We start from the raw sequence: 23,608 nt of genomic DNA, 5'->3' as shown, positions 1-23,608 counted from the left end.
CAAGGGGGGAAAATTAACTAAAAAAATTAGCTAAAAATATTATTTTTTAAAGGAGACATTTTTGAAAGTGTACAGCATTGCTGTCTTAATATGCGATTGTGAGAGCTAACTACCCTGTGCCTTCAGCAAAAAAATAAATAAATAAAAAGTCTTCCCCTTTAAGAAACTACTTATTAGATTTAACAGGCTAGTGAGGATATTCTTTATTTTTTATACCAAGAGTTTATAATAACACAGGGATATTATTAAAAACCACCGTTTAATAATTTCTCCAGATTATCCATCTGTTTTAACCCAGAAGCCATGTAATTTGGATTGTAAAATCACATAAAGAAATTGCTTTCAAAAAACTCCTTTGAAAAACAATAGTCTATGTTTCAGGAAGACTCTATATTCTGAATTGCTATGTCATGAATAGGTCCAGAAAAACCAGCAGACACCATTGTGTAAAGAAGTAAAGAAAATTCAGCCTTAATTTACTCAACAAATAACAAAAAAAAAAAAAAAAAAAAAAGGAGAAAGAAGCTCATTTTCCCTGATGGAACATCATCTTTCATATCCTGAAGCCAAAAACTGCTCTTCACTTATGTCCACCCACATATCTATTCACATTTCTCCAACTAGCGTGGACTTGATTTGAAAAGGGAAATCTTTCACAAGATGCTTTTTATATTGTTGTCTTTTAGGAATTCACACGAAAACAATTATATTAATGTTTTTTAATGTAATCCTTCAATTCGGTTTTTGTTGCAGCATTGAGAAAGGAAGTGAAAGTGAATAATGTTTGAATATCCTAACAGAGAAAGCACAGGCTGAAATGGGGAAGATTTAAGCGACGAGGCAGAACAGGGTGTGTGTCATGCACAGCAATTACTCCCGACTCTCTTGAGAAGTATAGGAAAGCAAACGGCTTTCAGGCATGTGGTGTGCAATGATATCTCCACAAGACAGATGCTGAGCCATACAACAGCACTGAGCTTAGATGATTTATATTTTTTTTTAAAGTTCAAGGTTTGAAATTTATTTCTTTGATTGTAATTTTTTTTAATGTGCCTTTTTTTCTAACCATGTGAGTCTGTTACAAAGCTGTCATCTGATCTATAGGGTACCATCAGACCTCCTGCTCGGTTGAAGCCACTATAAACTTCTCCTTTTGTACTTTTCTTTAATTCATTTTTTTCAACATAAAGATTTAAATCTTAGCATTCTATGTGTTGAATTCCTTTCCTTCAGGAATCATGATCTTTGAATTTTTTAATGGATATTTACAATTATAATTATGTTAAAAGGTCTACGTGTGGTGGGAGAATATAATGATCTTAGATTTGTATCCAGTTCTGATACTGGTATTATCGGCTCATTTGCATCGAAGTGGACTGAATCTTGGAGAATCTGTGCTTACATGCAAGAAGGAGAAATAATTTGGATATAAAGTAGAATATCATTGTATTACATTTTGAAGAAACTCTTGAGTGGCCTCGGAGTGCCGCGAAATGCTTCTGTGTGTCCGGATGACCCCCTGATCCCATCTTGCTGCCCCTCCTTTTTGTCTCTGTCTTGGTCAAGTTCAGGGACCTGGAAGGGAGAAGTGGTCTAGGTGGCAGTGAAGGACAGCAGTGAAGTGTGAATCAGAGGGTTTTGCTCAACTGCATCCTGTGCCCCCTTTTCCTGACTTTGTGCTGAACTAGAATATTCACCTAGAAAGAGGCATTTTGCTGACTTTTTATAAACAACAAATAAAGAAATGCCCGCCATGCCTCAGCGGCCCCAGCCCCAGCACCCTCTCAGCCAGCAATCCCCCCGCACCAGGACAGCCCCTCTGCTGACCCTGTGCAGCACAGATAGGCGCGTGCTGCTCTTTGAACTGATCTCAGTGGAGTCATTCAGTGTGCCCTTTTCTGCGCCCGCCCACCTTCACCAGCCTTATGCTGGGCAGTTCACCCATATTCTTGTGTTGCCATACAGCTCCCTCAAAATGTTTAAATCAACCATGATTTATTTTTTCATGTATCCCCATAGGCATTTGAATGGTTGGCAGTTGGGACTCTTACAAATGGCACTGTGGTGGGTGGGCACACAAGGGCCCAGCTGTGGCACAGGTATGCACGCTATTCCAGCACCTAGGGGCCCAGGGTGTGTGTGTGTGTGTGTGTGTGTGTGTGTGTGTATCTTAGTTGATGCTGCTTATCTGTTAAAAACAGAAGAAAGAAAGCATGGTGTGTGCACTGGCACTCAGGAAGAGGCCTGTGTGCAATTCACTGCCCTGCGGGGAGGGCCAGTGCGTCTGCAAGTCAAGCAGCCCTCACCTTGCCCTCTTCTGACTGGCCCTTCTGCACATCTGTGGAGCCAGTTAGACAGTAGTCAAGAAGAGAGAGAGTTTGCACGACTTGAAGGAGCTTCTGAGTCATGCAGAAGAGCTGCTTTTTTGCTCTTTGTAGGGTTACAGTGCAGGGGCCAACTTGTGCCGAGCTCTACTTCATTTCCAAACACTTATTCCATTTCTGCTCTCTAGAAGGTGATATGGAAGTAAATTTAAAAATGGAATATTGCCCCTAAGGTGTTTCCAGGCTCTAAGGAGTATAAATATCTCTAATGCAAATTAGGATGAGATGAGATCCATTTTGAAAACATGAAAGATTATCTTTTAATACTGGTAGTTTACATATGTTAAACAGTATATTCTAGAATATTTGATTAAATATAACTTGACATTTCCCCAATACATCCCTTTTTAAAATTGTATAAATCTGAACTTGGTCTAAACATTCATCAGCTTGTCAATGACAAACATCAGTTCAGATTAAATGCCGCAAAAATCAAATTTTTCCATTCCATAAATGCAGGGCACAAGTATCCACAGCGACACATTTATTCAGTCACTTAATAGATATCGTGTGCTTCTCCCTCCACCCTTTGGGATGTGCCTTAAAGCCTTTCTTTTGTTTCCCAACTGAAGGCTCTAGAGCTAGTTCTGCCACTAGTTAGTACAATTATTTAATCAGTGACGATTTGCGTAGCTTATTTTGTGACAACTGCTGTTCCCGGCACTAGATGTGGAATAATGAGGACCTCACGTGGTCCCAGTCCTCTCAAGAGTTCGCAATCATGGGTAAAAGAGATACATTGTTCATGTGGTCACACAATAGAATGGAAATGAATCTAACTAGAACCTCTGGATGAGAAGCTTACTTGCACGATTGGCCTTTGCAGAGGTAACTGTTGCGTTAATCACTCTGGATTAGGGCCCTGGGTCCCATGTTTGGCATCCTTTGCAGAGAAAGGACAGGCAGACACAGATACGGAGACAGACACACAGGAAGAACGATGTAGACCAGACCAGTACCGGGGTGATGCGCCACAAGCCCAGGAACCGAGGACTGCTGGGAATCACCAAACACTGGAATAGGCAAGGCAGGCTCTTCCTTGAGCCTCCTGTGGGAGCAGGGCCCAGGAGAAACCTTGGTCTCCGACTTGTAGCCCCAGAATGCTGAGAGTTGGCAGCATCTCTTGCTTTAAGGTACTGGCTCATGGTAACTGGTTACAGCAATCCTGGGCTCAGCAATTTTATGTGGTTCAGTTTAACATGTTATGGACTTGTAAGAGGAAGACTTTGTTGGTTGGAGGAAAATTCCCTAAGAACTGTGAGGGGAACTGGAAAACAAGTCGAGTTAATGAAATTTAAGAGAGAGGGTGTGGAAGAGGAGCTCAGCAGAGGGCATGGCAGGTGCAAAGGTCCACATACCTCTGAGGGACCTGCAAGATGTGGTTGGAACATAGGTTAAGCTGAGGCTGCACAGGTGTGAAGGAGCCAAAGCAGACCTCAGAGCCTAGAGTAAAAGAGTTAGGTGTTTGAAGAGCAGTATAATACCACCAGAATGTTTTAAGATGAAAATTGAGAAGATTTCTAAAACCACAGAATGGAGAACAGACTAGAAACAGCCAACACAGAGGGGGCCTTAATGGGGAGCACAGGGGCCAGGTGGTGTCTGTGGCCAGGCAGGTGCTGGTGGGGGTGGAAGAAGTGCACAGACTGGGAGATTTTTAGGGAAGAGCTCGGTGTTTTCATTTCTATAATGGGTCCCAACTCATGCAACATTTGTCCTCATACCTCTTTGAAGAGATTGAACACTCATAAAATATGCAATTCAGTCCTGGTACACTTGGGGCCCCGTGATGACAGCATAATCACATGTAGCCATTCTGCTGCCCAAGAAATCTAGGTCAAAGGAACGTCTTCAGTTTTCTTCTTGCTTTTCCCTTTGCTTCCTACCCTGTGCTCCGTTAACATCCCACCAGGAAGCCATGACACCTCATTGTCATCGTCTGTGATAGAGCCATCTACGTGGTTATCAAGTGGGCTGGGCCAAGGCAAGTGCAGTGACATTCACTTTAACACCCCCTAGAACTTAGCACAGGACCTGCAGCTGGGACAGGACTTAGCTCGGCAGCATGAACATATCAACACAAAATCAGCAGGTGCACGAATCAGCAAAAACCCCTCATTTCTGCTGGGTGGCATCAGCCTGTCTTTGGCCTGACAGAACTGCTGTGTGGTCTGCCTTAATTTGTTAGTGCCTCTCTCTTTTTCCAAGTGGTCTCCTTACCACTGACAAGTATATCTTACCAGTTGTGTCAGTGACCTTATAGAAAACAAGTCTCTTTCTCATAACAAGTCTCTTCATTTTTATCATTTTTCAAATTGTCCCCATCTCATGGAGATGCTTGCGGTTCTTGCCTGTGCCTTTGGGAGCTGAGTGTTGGCCATCATCATTGTGACCATCAGATCGTCAAGAACACACCCTCTGTGCACACGGCCATACTGAGGCTTCTCCTAGGGAGGGAGGGAAGTAGCCAGCAGCGGTGGCCCCTCCCCTAACTGAGATGAGCATCTAAGACAGAGAAGCAAAGGCTGCCGGCCAAACTAAATAGGAGCAACAGTGGCTGAGATAAAACGGGGATGTAATGCGAAACAAAGGTGGAAGAGCAGTATCTGCAACAGAGGGGAAAACCAGGAATCAGAACATGCAATCTCTCCATGAAGCCACAGCCAGACGGACAGCGGAGACATCAATCATGTTAGAGTTGGGCTCTCCCCTCAAAATGCAGCACCCCTGTTCCCTCTGGCCTGTTTGCATCTCCATGTGCTGCAGGTTAGAGGGAAGAGTTGCCCCCTCTCTTCCTGTTACCAGAGCTCCAGACCTTTCCTGCTAATCTTCCCTCAACCTGAGACAGATGGCAATTTTGAAGTAACAGGCTGATGGCTTTAGATGTCTTCCCAGCCCTTCCAGAAAGGACTATCTGAATTAAATATGCTCTCTGAAGGGGCCCAGTGTTTCAAGGTGCAGGTTGGAAAGCCAGAGCAGGGACAGGCAACCATGACAATAAATTCCCGTCTACGGAGAGGTGTCAGGAAAGGAGGAAAGAGAAGCAAAAAGGACCCCCAAGACAAGCCAGCACAGAAGGTGGAAAAGAATGAATTCCATCAGCTAAAATGGATCCTCTTAATTTCTCCTTAGTCCAGCGTCGGCACCTGCTGGTGAGGTTAAGCCTCAGCTGCCCGAAAAGCAATTTGTAGAAATGTAAATATATATCCTAAGCAGATGAATAGCTAGATAAGTGAATGTCATTTGCTTTCCATTTTTCACAAAGATGGTTTAAAGTCAGTCATTCCCAAGCATCTTTACAACCAAACAGAAAACACTTTTGTTTTATTGGTCAGTGTGTTATTTTTATGTTGAACTTTTAAATCTGCTAGATTGCATGACCAATTTTCTTGACATTTCCACTTTTCAAATATCACCACTCAGCATGATTCTGTAGCTCATATTGTCATCTTTTTATTCTTTCAATTTCCAATTCTAGTCTGAATACGGATCAGTCAAATTTTGTTGTTTAAGTACGTGAGGGATAAGTGAAAAGTTTTATGGACTATATGGAATGAAAGGAGGTTTATATTTGGGAATAGAATAACAAAGTTCTGTTCTACCTTTTTTGTTTATTTTTACCGTTTGTAAAATTTTGTTTGTTTCCCCAGAATTGAAAAGTTTCAACACACATAAAAAACCATCTATGGAAATAGTGTAGGTGACTGAGGAGAGGTTAGGCTTGGTGGGCTTTTGCTGCCACCTTCTGGTTCATTTTTGTAATTACTCATTGTCCCCTCAATTCTAAAACGGATTTTCTATAACAGTTCTATAGGTTCCCCCCTTTTTTCTTCTTTCTATTTTTTTTTAGTTAAAACAAAGTGAAGCAAATGCAGACACCAAAGAAAAGCTCCCTTTGCGCCTGCGAATCTTTGAAAAGTTTCCAAACAGACCGCAAATGGTGAAAATCTCAAAACTTCCTTCAGATTTTACAGTTCCTAAAATCAGGTATTCAAGTATTTCTTTAATTGTATATCTTGACTACATGGTAACAGGTTGATCTTAGATCAGATCCGGCTCTTCATTCAAACACACGTGGGTGGATTTTTTCCTCTCTCTAAATTTCCATTCTGCCTCAGTTTTAAAGCCCTTGACCCCTGTGAATAAGCAGCCTATTCAGAGAAGAGGCACTCTGTGCTGCAGGAGCCAGGCCACCAGGCCACCCCTGCTTCTCTCGAGACGGCTCCTCAGGGACCTGGCGTCCAGGTACATGGCACAGGTACTCAGTGTCACACATAGGAGAAAAGCACCCAGTGGAAGGGTCACAGAGTCTGAGGCTGGATATGGTGCCATATTTTTAAACTTAATCAGAAAACCATAGTTGTGCATGACTTAGTGACAGGGACGTGCTCTGATTTTCCTCATTGGGTGAACACCCTAAAGTACATTTATGCAAACCGAGAGGACTTGTGGTATCACTAAGCCATACAGTCCCAGGGAACCACCCAATACACAGACCATTGTTACCCAAAGTGTCTTTATGTGGCACGTCACCATATTGGCATTTCCAACTAAAAATATAAACAAAATTAATTAATTGAATTTTATTACTTGGAGAGATGTTACTTGAATTTCTTTTTTTTTTTTACCATGTTTTAGAGATCAGAGGAAGTCTGTTTCTTTTGAGTCTCTAAATGTAAAATTATCTTTCAAGGCTTTTTATGATGAATGGAAGTTTGGAGAGATGAATTAATTCTTTCAAGTCTTAGAGGAAAGATAAAGTATCCTATTACCATAATAGGATTCAAAAAATGCCATCAATTACTGAATATCCTTGCTCTAAAGTTGTTTCAGGGACGTTATTTTTTTTAAACAGGAGTCGGTGAGGAGGCTTTCTCTCAATTAAATGTTTTTGGTGATTAAATCTAAACACCACTCTCTGTGTGACATGTATTATTTTCTATGATCTTTTGTCACTGCTTTCTCTAGCCCATTGCAAAATGCCATCGCCTGCTCCATTTCATTAATAATGCTTGATGTGTGTGTACTTCATTTGCAAAGGGAAAGTTTTATGAAGCAGTTTATTGATCGCCAGCAACAGGATACTTGCTGTCTCTTCAGAATCCTCCCCTCGGCCTCTTCTTCATCCTGTGATCACTCCAAACGGTCAGCCATTGAAGACAACAAGTACATTGATCAAAAAGTAAGACTGCTGTCCCAAATGACCCAACTTTTTAAAGCCTATATATGTTAGAGAAAAGAACCACATAACTGTTTAGGTTTCTGGACGCCAGTGTGGCAAGAGAATAATGAAGAAACTATTTGGAGAAGAAATCATTAAGCCTTTTAACATTTTATGAGTTTAAATCTTGCATTTCCCTAAGTCGGCCTTGGAGCTGTGCACATGGCAGCCTGGTGACTTTGAATCCCTCGTAGCCTCCCATTCCTAGTGGACAGAATGGAGGGCTTCCACCCGCAAGGCACAGTCCAGGTTCAGCGGTATCCTGTGGGTTGCCATGTACAAGTGACCGTGCTTTGTACATTTATCAGATCAGGGGGCAGAACCAGAGCACCTGCCCTTAAAATCACCAAAATGTACTTATTTTATTACCATTTGTTGAGTGCTCACTATGCGGCAGGAATTATCTATGTGAGTTATCTTATTCATTTTCTGATTTACCTTTTTCTTTATCATTTGAAAAATAGAATTTTTTTTCTCAAATTCCACAGTAAAGTGTCAGTAGGGAACCACATGCACATAAGACAAATTTAGCTCATAATTTTTGAAGAAGTGTAATTTCCCATTCCTTTGCTTTTAAAAATGATGTAAGACATCCAGTGTGTCCTTCAGGTGCAACAGGTGAACTCATATACACTCACATGTGGACATGCTTATGTGTATGTACGCATGTATGTGTGTATATTATAGTAATGGTTTAATCACCTACTCCGAATAATAATTTCAGGAGTATGATTAGCCAGAAGATAAAGGAACAGTGAGAGAGTTCATAAGAGATGAGACAGTAGAGCTCACAAAAGCATCTAATTCACTTGCGAGTACTTCACTTTGGAATTCCCAGCTCATTGTATTCCCTTAAAGCCTTCCCACCTCTGTCTCTTGCTTATTATGAAATCTTACCGTTCTGTGGTGAAAGAGACGCCACTTCCTTCCTGCTTGGGATCTTCTTCCTCTCTGTTCCCCAGCACCACAGGGAGGAGCTATTTGGGGTGCCCTGGCCTTTGGCCTCACCTCTTCCTTGGCCCCAGTCCCTCCAAAAGAGGCACCACATTCTCCCCAGACTTCTCCCTGGTTGCTACCTTCTCTGTAGATGGGTCCTGGATTAATATGAGGGGCTGCCTTCTTTCCATTTATTTATTTTCTCTCAGTCAGCTACAGATGTTACCCATCTACCTTAAACAGCTCCAAATTATAGAAGACAGACCCATTGCCAATGTCTTTTTTTTTTTTTTGAAAGTAGTTAGATTTGTTTGCCACTTTCTTTGGAGAAGTTTCTAAGATGTTCTAAGCATTCCTGGAATTCAGAAACTTTTCCAAGAGACACCTGTATGTCTTTTGCCATCAGAAGTGACCAACGAGGGGGTCTCTTCACTTGGCAGGCTGTATGAACTCAGGGCAATGCTGTTGGCTCTTTGCCCAGCATTCCTTTCCAGGTTAGGGCTGCCTTTTCCTCCGGAGGACTGTCCTCTCTCCAGTTCTGTCCTGTACTTGGAGATATTTTTTCTGTTTGGTCTTCCTGGCCACTAATTTATCTCAGCTGAGATGCCACATTGCTTTTAACTTTCAGTGAAAGATCATGAAATAGGTGGGTATTGCTGTTAACCCTCTTTACAGGTTTTTTTTTAAGAGAGAGTGAAAAGAGAGAGAGTTCTTTAATATTTATTTTTCAGTTTTCAGTGGACACAACATCTTTATTTTATTTTTATGTGGTGCTGAGGATCGAACCCAGCGCCCCGCGCATGCCAGGCGAGTGCGCTACCGCTTGAGCCACATCCCCAGCCCCCTTACAGGTTTTTAATTTTCTTTTCTTTTTTTTAAATTAAATTTGTCGCTGCCCTTCACAGTTATAATTCACTCAGCACTGTAAGCAGGGCACAGAAGCCAAAGTTCATGTCCATGGAACAAAAAGTGACAAACAGTGGCTTGGTTCAGACAATCTGTCTGAAATTGCCTTTCATGTGCTAGAGAGCAGATCAGTTTGGTTTGGTTTCCAGGGTACATTACAATCCAGAGGTGGAATAACACCCAGTCTGGCCTTGGGTTGTACCCGCCTGTGTCCAGGAAGAGGACCAAGACCTGATATGCCTGCCCAGAGTCACAAAGCCACCACCTGCTTTTTAAATTACTAGGAATAATATCCCACAGGAAACATAAAATTGAACTGTCAGTCCATGAAAACTTATTTTCATTCTAAAAGGAAGCATGATGTTTCTCACATTTCTTGGATAGAATGATTTTTATTTGATGAGGAAAAAATAAAAAAGTGCTTAGCAGGGAGGGAGCCCGGGGAGATGCTGACGCATTCCTTTGTGCCCCCACATCCCTCTCTAGATGTTTTCTTGCTGGTTTAGGGTCAAAGAGCTTAAATGCCATTTCTAATTTTTTTAATGCCTGTTTATTTTAGGGCTTTTAAAAAATCTTTGCATTTAAGAGTTATTTGTAACCAACAGAAAATAGGGTAACAATTATAGTTTTATTCTGTAATCTTATACTTGAGTCTATCCCATAATCTCCTGAAATACAATGAGTTAGCAGAGACACTGCTTCGCAGGTGTTTTCCAATTTAATATTTAATAAAGAGACTAGGAAGTTTCTGAAGACTGCAGACAGTTCCCTATAAAGACAGTTGGTATAACCCACATTGTCTTAAACATAGACTATTGTAAGTGACAGTCACATTGCCCTTCATCTCGTCTATGCCTAGGTGACCCAAATGTTGGTAAAGTCCAGTTGGATCATGCAGCTCATCGCTTACGGCATTCCTTGTCGGGGTAAATGCTCCAGTTTGGAAAGGGAGACACAGACAACCTGCCCTTTCTGAGTCTAGGCGGCAGAGTGCCCTGTAGCAGGAGCAGTGGGAGCCTTACCCAGGTTGCCACCTGTCCCTTCTTAAAGCCTTGACTTGACCTAGGTGACCAGAAGGCAGACAGGCAGGTTGCTGGCCTTCCTCACCCAGGATGGCTCATCCCTGTTGAGACTCATTGGTTGGGGAAATTTGAAGTGGGGCCCCTTGCAGATGGATTTCAATGGTAAGAATTGAACAGAAACAGAAATCAGAGAAAGCAACCTGGGACTTGTGTTTTAACTATGGCAAGTCTTTTTCATTTTTATTAAGAAATCCCAAAGCCACCAAGAAACAAAAGAGCAAAACACAAGCCCAAAACCCTGAACATGGACCATACAACTTGTAGCTCCCCCTAAACAGCACTTTTCATCAACCACTAGGAAATTTCTGTTCAAATCCCAGTAGCCCTTGGAAATGCTGGTCAGTGTGAGATGGTGGGCCAGACCCTTCACTCTACATGGGAAAAAAAAAAAAAAACTGTCCACACCCTGCACAAATTGAGGCTGTTTTTCCTCTGTGAATGTTAAGAAAAAGAGAACGAAGAGGCCAGCTTATCAGTGCTTCTCACCACATGAACAAAGGAACAATACAATAAAAGTTTTTCCTTGAAGGTTACCTGTAAGGAGGAACTTCCGACTTCCGCCACACCAGGGAGAGCTACCTCTCTCTTGCCAGGGGAAACAGTAAGTCCCAGGAACCTGAAGATCACTAGTGAAGAGGGAAAAAAAGTAAATCTACAACTGACGATCACAAAAGGGCAGTGGAGTTGGATTAAGCATCGAGGAAAACGCAAAACACACATTAGGGGCGATTTTCTCCAAGTAATTACTTACCCTGCCTGGTTTGAGCAGTGATAAAAGATTCCCATGGCAACCTCCTTCTGCAGAAACCCTGGTTTTAAAAATAGCCCTGTTGTGATCCCTTTTATCACATAGTTTAAAACACCTGTCCTTCTCCCAGTAAACAAGGAGCCCACAAAAATGTCGAATGCTTAAGTGGTGGTTGGACCTGCCGAGGTCCGGAAGGCAAAGACTGGACAAGTGTCTTCCCTCCACTTCCTGACCAAAGGCTAAGCCTCCATATCCTGAGAAGGGTTTTCCAGTTTCCAAGTAGAAAGAAATCAGGCAACACTCACTCTTCATATCACTGTCATCCATCGGATCAGAGGTTCTGGAAGCAGAGTGCTTGCTAATCAGTTGGCTTTCTGGCACCCTGGAGATCACAGCCACCCCTGCGGTTGAGTCCGGGATTCTCTGGCCTGTGCTCCTGAGGTTTCCACCCTGTGCTCCTAGTGCCACTTGGGTCAGAACCTGCGGTGGCCTGGAAACATAGTGAGCCACATCCGCACAAGAAACATGGGGGCACGAGGGCTGTCCCCTGCCTCCCACTTTTTAGCAAGGCAAGAGAGCCCATATGATAAGGAGAGTGAAGACTTCTCCCATAGTAGGGCAACATCTGCCTCTCTCTGCTAAGTTCCTTAACGTGACCTTGAAATGAACAGCTAACACATATACATAAAGGGGAAAATCATAAGCTAATTACAATGTTTTGCTCTCCCCTTTTCATTTCCATTTGTCTTCCACATTCATTTATTCATTCAACAAACCACATGTATGGACTGCTCGCTACTCACCTGCCAATCTTCTGAGCCTAGGGAATTCTTCAGTGAGTAAGATGTGGACCACGTCTTTTAGAACCTGAGAGTCAAACCAATGAAAGCAAAAGGTGTTGCAGAATGTGGGACAGCCCCCCTTTCCCTCCCCTCAGGAGGAAGAAGGCTGGAGATACTGAGATGGGGCAGGGAGACCCCATAGAAAGGCGAGATGAGCTTGGTGCAGCTGTTGGGAGAAGTCGGAACCAAGCAGTGGCTAACTCTGGCAGGTTCCTGGTCTCATCTGTAGGGATGATTCTTATTTTCAAGGTTTCTTAGGAGAATTAAACAAGACAACATAAGTTAAATGCCAGCACTTACCTGGCACAGCATGCCACGGGCCTCTCAAAGTAGATAGGAAAGGCTACCATCAGTAACCCAAACCCTGATGTCAGGCTCAGCAAACAGACTCACATGGATCCATCAAGACAAATGACTTAAATTTAACCTTAAGATGTAACAGGTTAGTTGAGCACAATATATCAATTTGACATGGTCTGATGGTTGAGTTTTGTTTTTGATGATATCTCAGTTGCTACCCCCATGGCCTACCCAGTGTCTTGGACTCTCAAGAAGTAAGTTAAATTGTTTTGCAAGATTGACTCTTCACAAAGCCTCAGTCATTGCCATACAATATGTTTGTAATTTTCTAAGTGATTATAGAGTGTTTGATGGTTTGTTCCAGCACATAGCAAGTTACTCATCCTGATCTATAATTTCCAGAATGAACACTTATTAAGAGAGAGAAAGAGAGAGAGAGAGAGAGAGAGAGAGAGAGAGAGAGAGAGAGTCTGTTTTATTCTTTAGGGCTTTTGCTCTTCTGAAAGAATTTTCTAAAATAATAGCTTAGAAGCTCTTCAGGACCAATCAAGATATATCTCCAGGAATGGAGGGGATTATGTAATGCTACCACATAACCCTGTGCTGTATCTCAAAGACACAAGGCAGTGTGGTCCCAGGGGAAAGACACCAAATAGGAAGACCTCATACTCCTCTCTTTAGCTTCAAACTGCTTTAGTAGATAATTGACTTCCCTCTTAGTCACAATAATGAAGAGGAAATGCAGAAGTACATGGGATAAAATTAAAGCATTTTTTTCTCTTTTATTGATCTTTGCAGTAAATTATTGAGCTTGAAGATATGGCTATTTGAGTTCACAGTCTTACTAAAAAAATATGTTTTGAGGAGACCATTACATGCAAACAGTGTGCTGTGTTCAGGGTGAAAAAAATATTTTTCTACCTTCAATGAGTGAGAACAGGAATTCCCTATCTGTGATTTTTTTCTTTCTTTCTTTTTATTTATTTATTTATTATTTTTTGTAGAACATTGAGTTGTGCAATCATTTTTAGTTTGGAATTGTGTCACCTGTGTCCATTCCTTAGGTGTGTGTTCTTTGAGGGTGAAAGGAATATCAGGCTAGAATTAAGAATCTTCTTATATCCAAGGTGGAAGACTTTTAACAATTTGCAATACTATCTCAAAGACAGGTATCCAGATAAAGTCACTACATGAATCTCTGAAATATAAATTTATTCTTCTTTTTAAACTTTATTCTCTTTCAAATATGGTTTTTCCTGTAGGTACTTTTCATTAAGTGCCAGGCCAACCTTGGTGTGTTATAACTGTTGCTGATGCGTTCTTGTTATTTGTACCCTAAGTTCAAATGCAACTGAACCAGAATTAGAATTTGAAGTCTGCTTCCTTGCATCACCAAGTGTCATAATTTTAAAATTACAAACAGCTGCATCATTAAAAGCCTCTGACATTCTCTCCAGAATAATAAATCCACACATCTTTTTGATCTCTGCAGGTTTTGAATCTTTGTTTTTATGTTTACATGAGCTATGATCAGAAATCACTTTGTATTCTACTTCTGTAATTAAAACCTACCCGGCATACAGCCTTGGTTCTTATCATAAACACCATGTATTGGACATACCTCAGACTTCTTCAGCCACCCAAGGTGCTGCTTGCCTTCCCCTTGCACTGCAGTTACCATTATACCACTCTGGTTGGTATGGAAGTCGTGGGAGATTGGACCCACTCCACAGAGACCCAGACTAAAGCACTGTTATAAAATTCAAGAGCCAAAAAAAAAAAAATTAAGTCAAATGAGTTTCAGTTGTTTAGTCTCCAGTTTTAGAAGATTTTTCTATGTATAAAGTGAGTTGATTTAATTCAAAATAAGCATTACTCCCTCAGAATTTGTACCTCATTCACATTTGATATTTTAGGATTAAGTATTTTTTTTACAAAAAAAAAAAGCAAAACAGAAAAGGGAGTAAACATTAAAAGTCGCCTTTTAGTTATGAACTTGATTCATTTTTTAAAATATATTTGAAGCACCTAGACAATGGAGGAACATAAGCTAGACAAGGAAGGTACCGTCTTTATTGGGAACTGTCCATTAGGTGGCCTCCTCGGGAAGGTGATGCTTCTTACAGAGGAGAAATCAACTTGTGCTGGTGTCCTAGGGCCCAGAGGAAGAACGAAGTTTTAGGGTGTGTGTGTGTGTGTGTGTGTGTGTGTGTGTGTGTGTGCACGCGCGTGCGGGCCCATATTTTAACTCTTAGTGTTTTTGTAGGGTTCAGAATGAAGTTTTGGGGGGCGGTATGTGTGTTGTGTGTGCATGAATGTTTTAACTCTTATACTTGGTGTTTTGCAGGGGTCAGAATTTATAATTTTGAAATAAGTTAAGATCAAAAATCTTGACCCATTATTTAAAGTGCCTTTTCGCAAAATTCACATCTTAGACACATTTCAAAGCTTCCTAACATGACATTATAATGGAATTCACCTTTATATACATTGTAATAGGACTGTTTTAATCATGGTGCCACCTACATTAATCACCTTTTAAAATTCTTTCTTTCAAAGCATAATGTCACTTCCATAAAAAGTTTGTTTTATAGAAACGTCTTGCTATATACATGGTCTGTCATATGCACTTTGATATTAATTTTCAGTGCATAGGTGCATGAAAAAATTCAAGTAGAGTGAAATGCAGGGCCACCTTCAGCCTATGTAATTTTAAGTAATTGCCTCTTTCCAATTACTGTGTTTCCTGTGAGAGACTTACTCAATAGAGCAGCTCGTTAGAATAGTCACGCTACACCTTCCCAGCAGAAGTGGCCGTCAGCAGCCCCTATTCATTGGACCATGGTTCTGTGCTTCATGGGCATATTTTCTTATAACCCTGTTACCATTTATTATGAATCTGTTAATATTTCCAAAGAGAGAAAAGAAAAATAGAGTCACTCAAACTTTTTCCCTGTTAGAAACAGAAATATATTATTAACACTTAAAATCAAGACACTTAGTGCTTGTGTTGTTCTCTCCCAGGTAAACCTCGTGGCTTCGTCCTGCAGATGGTAGCTGGGGAGAAGTCATAGTTCTCTAGGTCTAAGCCTTGCAGGATCCCAGAGCAATCCAACATTCCCTGGAAGGTCATGGCTACTTCCAGGTGGCTGAATTACTTGAATTAATATTGTGATTGATTAAAAGTTGTGCTGGATCACTGATTTTAAGGAATCAGTAATGGAAAATATAACTACTATGATATAACCATGCTGTCCTTAATGGGCTAAAACATTTATAGACCTCTTTTGGTGCCTCAGGGTTATTATTCTGATAATCAATTATTTATCTGTAGAACAAAAGCAAACATTGGTTAATTTAGATTTTGAATTAGGATTTGGGATAAGTAAAAAGTTTTTAATATGCATAGACCAAGTATTTCAAGTTGAGCAGGCAATATTTTGTTATAGCATAGTTTAGAGAAACGTTTTAATGCTATGAAGCCTAGTGACATTTTACACAGACGTCATGATGCAGTGCAAAGCTTTGTACTCTGAAGTTGTACCATGCAGGATCATACTAATAATGCTGCAATTTTATCACACAGGACCTGAGACACCAATGTTTATGATTGTCAGATTTTTATTTGTAGAAAAGAGATAAAAATTCTTACCTATATAGATTATTTTGAAGATTAAGTTAAATTATGTAGATTAACATCTCAGCACAGATAAAGGAACCAATAAAAATAATAATGAAGAGGCTTTTGAAATACATATGTAATGGTTGTCTAGTTATTTGTTGTATCACTGGAGAATAGTGTTCTAATTCAAGAGCAGATAATCTAGCCAGGCACAATGGTGCACACCTGTAATCCCAGCGGCTTGGGAGGCTGAGGCAGTAGGATTGCGAGTTCAAAGCCAGCCTCAGCAACAGTGAGGTGCTAAGCGACTCAGTGAGAACCTGTCTCTAAATAAAATACAAAATAGGGCTGGGGATGTAGCTCAGTGGTCGAGTGCCCCTGAGTTCAATCAATGTACCAATAAAATAAAACAAAAACAGATAGTCTATACAACTTAACTATTTACTGTAGTGGGAAGGAATCCTAGACATACACCAAATCAAGATCTTAGAGCAGACATCATTTGACCAAAATGTGATGAAATTAGAAACCCAGTGACAAGAAAATAACAACCCCCCAAAACACCCACACATTTGGAAGTTGAAAAATTCTTTCAAATAATCCATAGAGAAGAAAAAGCAATGAAAGAAGAAAAATATCTACAATTGGAAAGTAATGAACATAATGTATATCCAACTTATGGGAAGTAGCTAATGGTATTTGTAGAGAGAATATTATAGATTTGAATGCACATCTAGTAAGGGAATAAAGGCATTCAACTCAATAATTGATCAAAATATCACCAAAAAAAAAAAAACACTAATATGGCAGAAGGGAATAAATAATAAAAAGTAGGTATTAATCAAATGAGAAGGAAAGAAGAAATAAACAATATCAACAAACTGGAATTTCCTTTGAAAATAAAAATAAAAGTGATAAACTACATCGAAATTCAAGATGAAGAAAGCAGAGTATCTTCTGGAATGACAGAGGGTTAGCTCAGGTTTTGAATCTCCTTGAATCTCCACATGAACAGACACAACTCCTAGGTGACAAAACCTAAATCCATTGATAGCAATTGCTACAGAACTAGGTCATCCACCAACCCCATATAAAAAAACAGATGCAAACAGACCACTAGCCAATGATCTGCATGGCATTGGGGTCCCCTGGGAGGAATCCCAGGTTAGATACAGAGCATCCAGTGCTTATGAAAAACAGCACAGCTTCTTAGTGTACTGGGGAGAACAACATCCAGGAGTGAAATCAGAATAGAACAGGTCAGGGCCAGAGTGGTGAGGAAAATAGGTCCTGATAAAATGGAGGGCGGGCAGGTGGAGGGATTGGGGAATAGAGTCAGGACTTCCTAGAAAAAAAGCTGCCATACTGGACTTGGAACACTGTGCTAAACCAACAGCAGAGGAAGCCCTGGGTTGGAGGAGAAATACAGAACTGTGTGGGAAACCTGACTGTGCACAGAAATGAGCAAGAAAAATATCAAAGTCAAGTTCCCTATAAAAGTTATTATAAGGAAAAAAAACCACCAAGCACACCATAAAGATGTGCTCATAAATAGCTCAACCTGTAGCATTCTGTTTCAAAATGAGTTAAGACATTAAGAACTGCATAAGGTTGAAAAGACAACCTGGAGAAGATTTGGAAAAACTCAGAAAATGAAGTGCTGAATGTAGGAAGAAATGATAAATAAAAATAATGGAGAAATATAAAAAGGACTGGGTACCGCAGATGATGCCCTTAGAGAAACAGAAAGAAGAAATTTCTGTAAAAAGTTAAACAGAAATGAAGAAACAGGTGAAAATAGTTTGCAAGAAAATGACAAAACAAAGAAAGTCATATGGGGCCACCATTTCTATCCAGGAGGCCCTAAGGGACACCACAGCACGAGAGCAGAACAGGTAGCAAACGTGAAATAAAACAGACCTGAACCTCCGTGTCAAAGGTGCTCCCCAGGAGCCTGAGAACCCCAAGGGCAAGACATGCCCCAGATGACCTCCAAGACTTCACATTTTAAAAAATTATTTTGATATCTGGCCCCAAACAACAACAAGGAGAGATCACTGGATTAACATCAGACTTCCCAATAGCAATGCTTTATATCAGAACAAACTAAAGTAATCTACACAGGATTCCCAGGGGAGCCGTACATGAGCTAGGCTTTTTACATCCAGGGAAACTGAGTTTCCAATTTCAAAGGACTGAGCTGTGATCACGATGTCACTATGGAAACGATGTGGTATGGAAGGAAGGCTGTTCCCTTGAGCCCCTCCTGGGAGGCGCTAGGACACATGCGTCAGACAGCCCAGAGAACTCCAGAAGTGACTCAGATGATGACATGAGGGGGGTGGGCGGTGTCTTATGTAAGAGCTGAGACCAAGGAGCACTGAGCTGAAAGTACGTCTGTCAGCTGCTCGCTGTCTCCATGTGGAATAGCACAGAGGTACCGATGAGGAGAATGGGAAGAAGGTACACAAACACTTCAGCGGTCACTCGTCATCTTGATTGTGTCAGATGTCATTGTTCCCAGACTATTGCCTGTGAAATGTGAAATAAAAATTGTAAATTATTAAGAAATAATCTAATTCTATCATCCCTTGTGTCCTTGATAATCAAGAGTGGTGATGGGAAGAGAAAGTGGCATAGATGTCATGTAGGAAAGCCTAGGGAAGGTCCCCATGTCTTAAATTTAAACTGAAACTATCAGAATCTGTTTGGACAAAGTCCTGGAAATGGGGACCAAATAAGTAGAAATGAGCCCTGTTGGATCTAGATGATGCTTTTGCAAAACCATTTTCCAATAAATACACCAGGACTTCTTGGAGAAAATCATTGATTTGGAATAGAAAGCATGCATGTGACCTTGGGGCATCTTGCCACACCTGACATCAGGGAAACTTCACCAACAACTACTAGGGTCATGTCGAAAGAAGCCCTGGGCCCACTTGAAAAGGCTTCCAGTGAGCACTTGAGATGATTGGACCTATGATAAGAACAGCAATCGCAATGGACTGAAGTCGGTCACATGAGTTTAAACTTGAAGTTCATAGTATTCTAAAAATAGTAATTAGCTAACTTAAGCAGACAACCAATTAAGTACATTAAAACTAACGTGAAGGTCAAGAGTCAAGCATTTATCTTGCCTTTCCCACTGGAAATGTACCATTTGGTAGCCAAACTCTACAGGAAAGAAAGTACATCACTAAAAGAAAACATCCAACTAATAAATGAAAATGAAACAACGGCTTTGCAGACTGAAGGAATTGATGGAACCAGGCAGTGTCCACTGGTTCTATTAATGTCAGGAAGAAAGACACCCAGCCAACAGGTGCCTCCTGGTGAGAAGACAGACTCCGCCTAAGGCCCTGCCAACCTCTGGACCCAATGGCATTTTGTGGAAAATGCAGAGAACAGGAGTGCATTCAGCTATATTAGATTATGCACTGGGGAAAATTCAGGTTCTAGAAGCTACAGATGAAATGTCCCAGGTTCTTTGATTTAACAGTCATTATTTAAAGATCACCAGGGCCAACCATCAGTGAGTCCTTCGAGTCAGGATTAATCAGTCACAAATAACTCTCTGCACATGGAGTTGAACTTCCTGGATCTTGAGTTCTGGGTTAAAGTGCATACTTCTGAGAACATGTTTATAATTAAAATTCAGACTTTAAAAACATCATCTGTGAATTATTTGAACTTAAATTTAATTTATTAGTTTTGATCATTAATTCAGTCAAGGAATTATTCTTTTGGCGAGTTGAGTGTTTTAGGTTTGTAAAACTAAAACATAAAATCTATATAAAATATATAAAATAAAAATAAAATCTATATTAAAAAGGTCTTTTAAAACTAATTTTTTGTCATTCTCAATGAAAACAGTATGTGTCATCCATCCCATTCTTTTTACTCCTACATCTCTGATATATTTAGATGCAAAGTGAGCAATTACTGACTCTTTTTAGCTGCAATTTACAATTTCAGATCTAAAATTGCTTTTTTCCTTTGTGAAATGAATCTGTTTAATGCTATGAGTATATATCTGCATATGGCTGTCAGTATCTCTTAGGGCCAGAAGAGGGCACTGCAGAGCAGTGTAGCCCTGAGTTCCTTGTATCAAGCAGAATCTGAGAATGTCCTTTGCTAAAAGATACACCCAAAACTTCATAACACCAAGAAAAACTGAAGGGATAATGAGATAATCACTATAGGCCTCATTCACCAAAAAAAAGGGCTGTTAAGACATCTATCTATGTAAATACATATCTAGTGTATCAAATATATGTCTATCAAGCACAATACACATATCTCTTCTTTCTTCCTTCAGGTACATTCCAAAGTTGAACCTGAAGCTTTTCTGTTTCTACTACCTCTGCCATCAGTTATAAAAGCAGTTCTCAAGCACTCCCTTGTACACATTAGTGCTGTATTTTGTTTTAATCAGCTCGAATTCAGGATAAAGTGGATGTGAGGCCTTTTAGTAATTTTATGTGGTGCAGGAATCATTTAGAAAGCACTGTACTAGATATTATCCCAAAGGCTCTTCCCCATGTGAAGAGCATGGTTTCAGCATCAGCTACTCTACCTGCAGTTAGGTCAGTAGGTTCAGGCAGGAAGAGACCTAGGCCTGTCCTTGACCTTGAGAATGAATGAAGAATGGTGGGATCTGCAATCCTCTCCTAAGGCTGCCTGTTACAGGACCTCAGTAGGGGACCTGTCTCCTCATTGTGTGGGTTTGTAGATGTCACCAGAGCAGAGGCTCCACCAGGAGGGGGCCTTATTGCTGTCCTGGGTCTCCGGAAGCCACTGTGAGCAGTAATCCTTAGGAAATGTCCAACCAGCTCAGGGAGATAGTAAATCAGTGCCCAAAGTCCCCTCTTGAGAAGAGGGGACAAGATGTATGACACATCACTGTGAATAGCCTTTTACATGCTACTGTGCAAATATAACTCCTAAATAAATGGCATCCACTCTTGTCTCCTTGTCTGCACATTACTTTATTCTCCTAGGGGTTCTAGTGAATAAGGAAACCAATTCAGTTTTCATGATTAAAAAATAAATAAATAACAAAACACTTTTTCTGCCTAGACATGTAAGGGAGAAATCACCAATGTGTTCAATGAGCCTGCTCTTCATTACAGATCTGCTAGGAAACAATGAAAATTGTATTGTAAATTATGGTATTACTTAGGCTCTCAGTTGTGATTGAAAAGGCCAGTTTGTGATCCTGGCTCTTTCCCAGCCATGGCTACATGGATGCATTGGCTGGATGTCATTGCATTTGTTTATAGGCTATTTTTAGGATTAGGCCTTGGTGGCTTTGTGTCTCAACTTAAATGGTGCTTGTGGTAAAGAAACCAGGTGGTCTGTTTTAGGTGAATGCAGAGTTTTCTTGTTTTCCCTCAAATTTACTGGAAACACAGTATGCCTTATAATGTTTTCCCTACTCACTTTGCTTAAAAGCCCACCTACCATAACACTCACATAGAGAATTTGCACCAAATTAATTTGCCTGGTACATACATCTATGAATTTAACCACTGCCACCTTTGCCTGTAGAAGTTATTCAAGGTCCGTTCCCACTTCTTCAGTAAAGTCATTGCTAACTCTATCAGACACTTGTTGTCCCCCAGCCAAAGTGCAAAGCTCCTCTCATCTTTTCTACTGTACTAATTGTCCAGTTCTTGGCCATCCACCATATTGTACTTTTCCCTAATGACATCAAGTGTCCTGCTCTGTCCTGCCTTACTGGGCTGTTCAATTCTAAAGTCCAAGAACTCTGGCTCCCATCCACCCTTTATCTCCACTGGTCACCAATATGGTGCAAAGTGCTGAGTAAACCTTATCCCTCCATGACAACGAGCAGGTCATTGTCTAGTCTGACTGCTGGAGTTACACTTTCAAGTTATTTGTTCTTGGGAATCTACCCAAAGACGTGATGGTGTGCTTCTCGTTCTCTTTCTTCTCTGGAATAGTTTTACCAGCATTAGCATGGGGGAAACCTTGAACGCCTCCCTCATTTGCTCCTGTGCTAATAGACAAAGCAACTCCTAAACTAGTGTTCAGATTAGTATTGGATCCCAGGCTAAGCACTGGGATTGTGGACTGGAAAACATTTTTCTAAGTAATAATGAATGAGGAGTCCAACATTAGTCTCACATAAAGTTCTTTGGAAACCAAAGAACTTCTTCAGAGAAAGGGCAGCGTTATTACCAGTGACACACAGCCTGTGCATCATCCCACAGCTGTGGAAATGCAGCCCCACAAGATTCTTTACAGTTTTGCTCCAATGAAAACGAAAATAGAAAAGAATATGAAATTGTAGAATAATCACGTAATGAAGCTTTAGTGAAAAACATGTTTAATGTTTTGATAATGTCATCTCTCTAATGATTTTTCAGTATGTTATTCTTTTACATTCCGAAACTAAAATTATGATTTTATAATTTTCAGCTTCGCAAGTCTGTTTTCAGCATCAGAGCAAGGAACCTTCTGGAAAAGGAGACTGCAGTCACTAAAATCTTAAGGTAAAACCAATAAGTGTTGATATATGCTCAAACATACGTAGAATTAAGGGAAAAAGAGGTTTTTTTAAGTGAACCAATTTTCAATTTTCTGTGGATCAACAAACATACTTTCTGTTAGATAGTAGGTTTGAGCAAGTATACACTTATATACAATGTCAACAACATTACTAATGTCTTTCCTGAAAAAGTAGTATTTCATTAGCAAATTAGGCCATTTCTTTCTTTCATGTATTTAAACATAAATTATAAAAACGTTTATAAAAATATTTAAATAACCATTATTCTTATAGCCTCTTTTGTGATACATAAAGGAAAAATCATGATCTGGAAAAAAAATGGTAAGCAAGTCAGACTTTTAAAGCAATTATGATTTTTAATCTATTAATCAAGTTATTAAAAGTCTATTAAGAGTTGAAAGCATACCCATCTTAGAATGCTTATGAAAACATGTCATTTTAATGCCACTTCTAAAACTTGTCTTGAAGTGAAGTATCAATAAGGAAAATTAAACTTATTTAAACATATAAGGCTATGTGATAATACAGAGTATTATACATGATCAGTATAAAATCCATATGCATTTGGAATATCACTTATTGCTGCGTATATTATGTGGACACATGTAAATGGCACAACCAGATATTTGGAGTTGAAGGTAGGAGGGCTGACAAGGTGAACGGACATATCATACCAGGGCAGTCTCTGGGAACTCGTGGTGAGTGGAAGAAGCTAGACTCGTGTACTAGGTTCATTACTAGGAAAGGTCATGAAAGCATTTGCCTGGACTGTCTATTACTGTAACTCAGACGCCTGTAACGAGAAAATTAAGCTAAGTATATATGAGAACTATATTTGCATTTTAATGTTACCTGAAATTTGTGTGCAAAAAAACAAAAATTCTACCTAATGAAGACTGTGTCCTATGAATTCCCTCTCCATTGGTGAACATTCATGCACAGAGTTGCAGTAACTTTTACGAAATGAGAATAAATACTTAGGGTTTATCTCTTCACCACAAAATATGAAGAGATAAATGTGAAAGGTCTCAT

At 40.3% G+C, this 23,608-nt stretch overlaps 1 protein-coding gene across 2 annotated transcripts in view; it reads left to right on the top strand.

Moving 5' to 3' along the window:
• The window catches only part of Nalcn (sodium leak channel, non-selective), a 281,091-nt gene that overhangs the window by 197,482 nt on the left and 60,001 nt on the right, over positions 1-23,608 (top strand). For both annotated transcript variants that reach the window (XM_027938884.2, XM_071610798.1), the window contains 3 exons: positions 6,235-6,371; positions 7,425-7,566; positions 22,486-22,559. In XM_027938884.2, the coding sequence (XP_027794685.1) occupies positions 6,235-6,371; positions 7,425-7,566; positions 22,486-22,559 (353 nt within the window). The remainder of the gene's footprint in view (positions 1-6,234; positions 6,372-7,424; positions 7,567-22,485; positions 22,560-23,608) is intronic.

This window comes from Marmota flaviventris, chromosome 4, assembly GCF_047511675.1.
Source record: "Marmota flaviventris isolate mMarFla1 chromosome 4, mMarFla1.hap1, whole genome shotgun sequence".
Lineage (NCBI taxonomy): Eukaryota > Metazoa > Chordata > Mammalia > Rodentia > Sciuridae > Marmota > Marmota flaviventris.
Note: the sequence above shows the minus strand (reverse complement) of the source record. Positions and strands in the feature narration are given on the sequence as shown.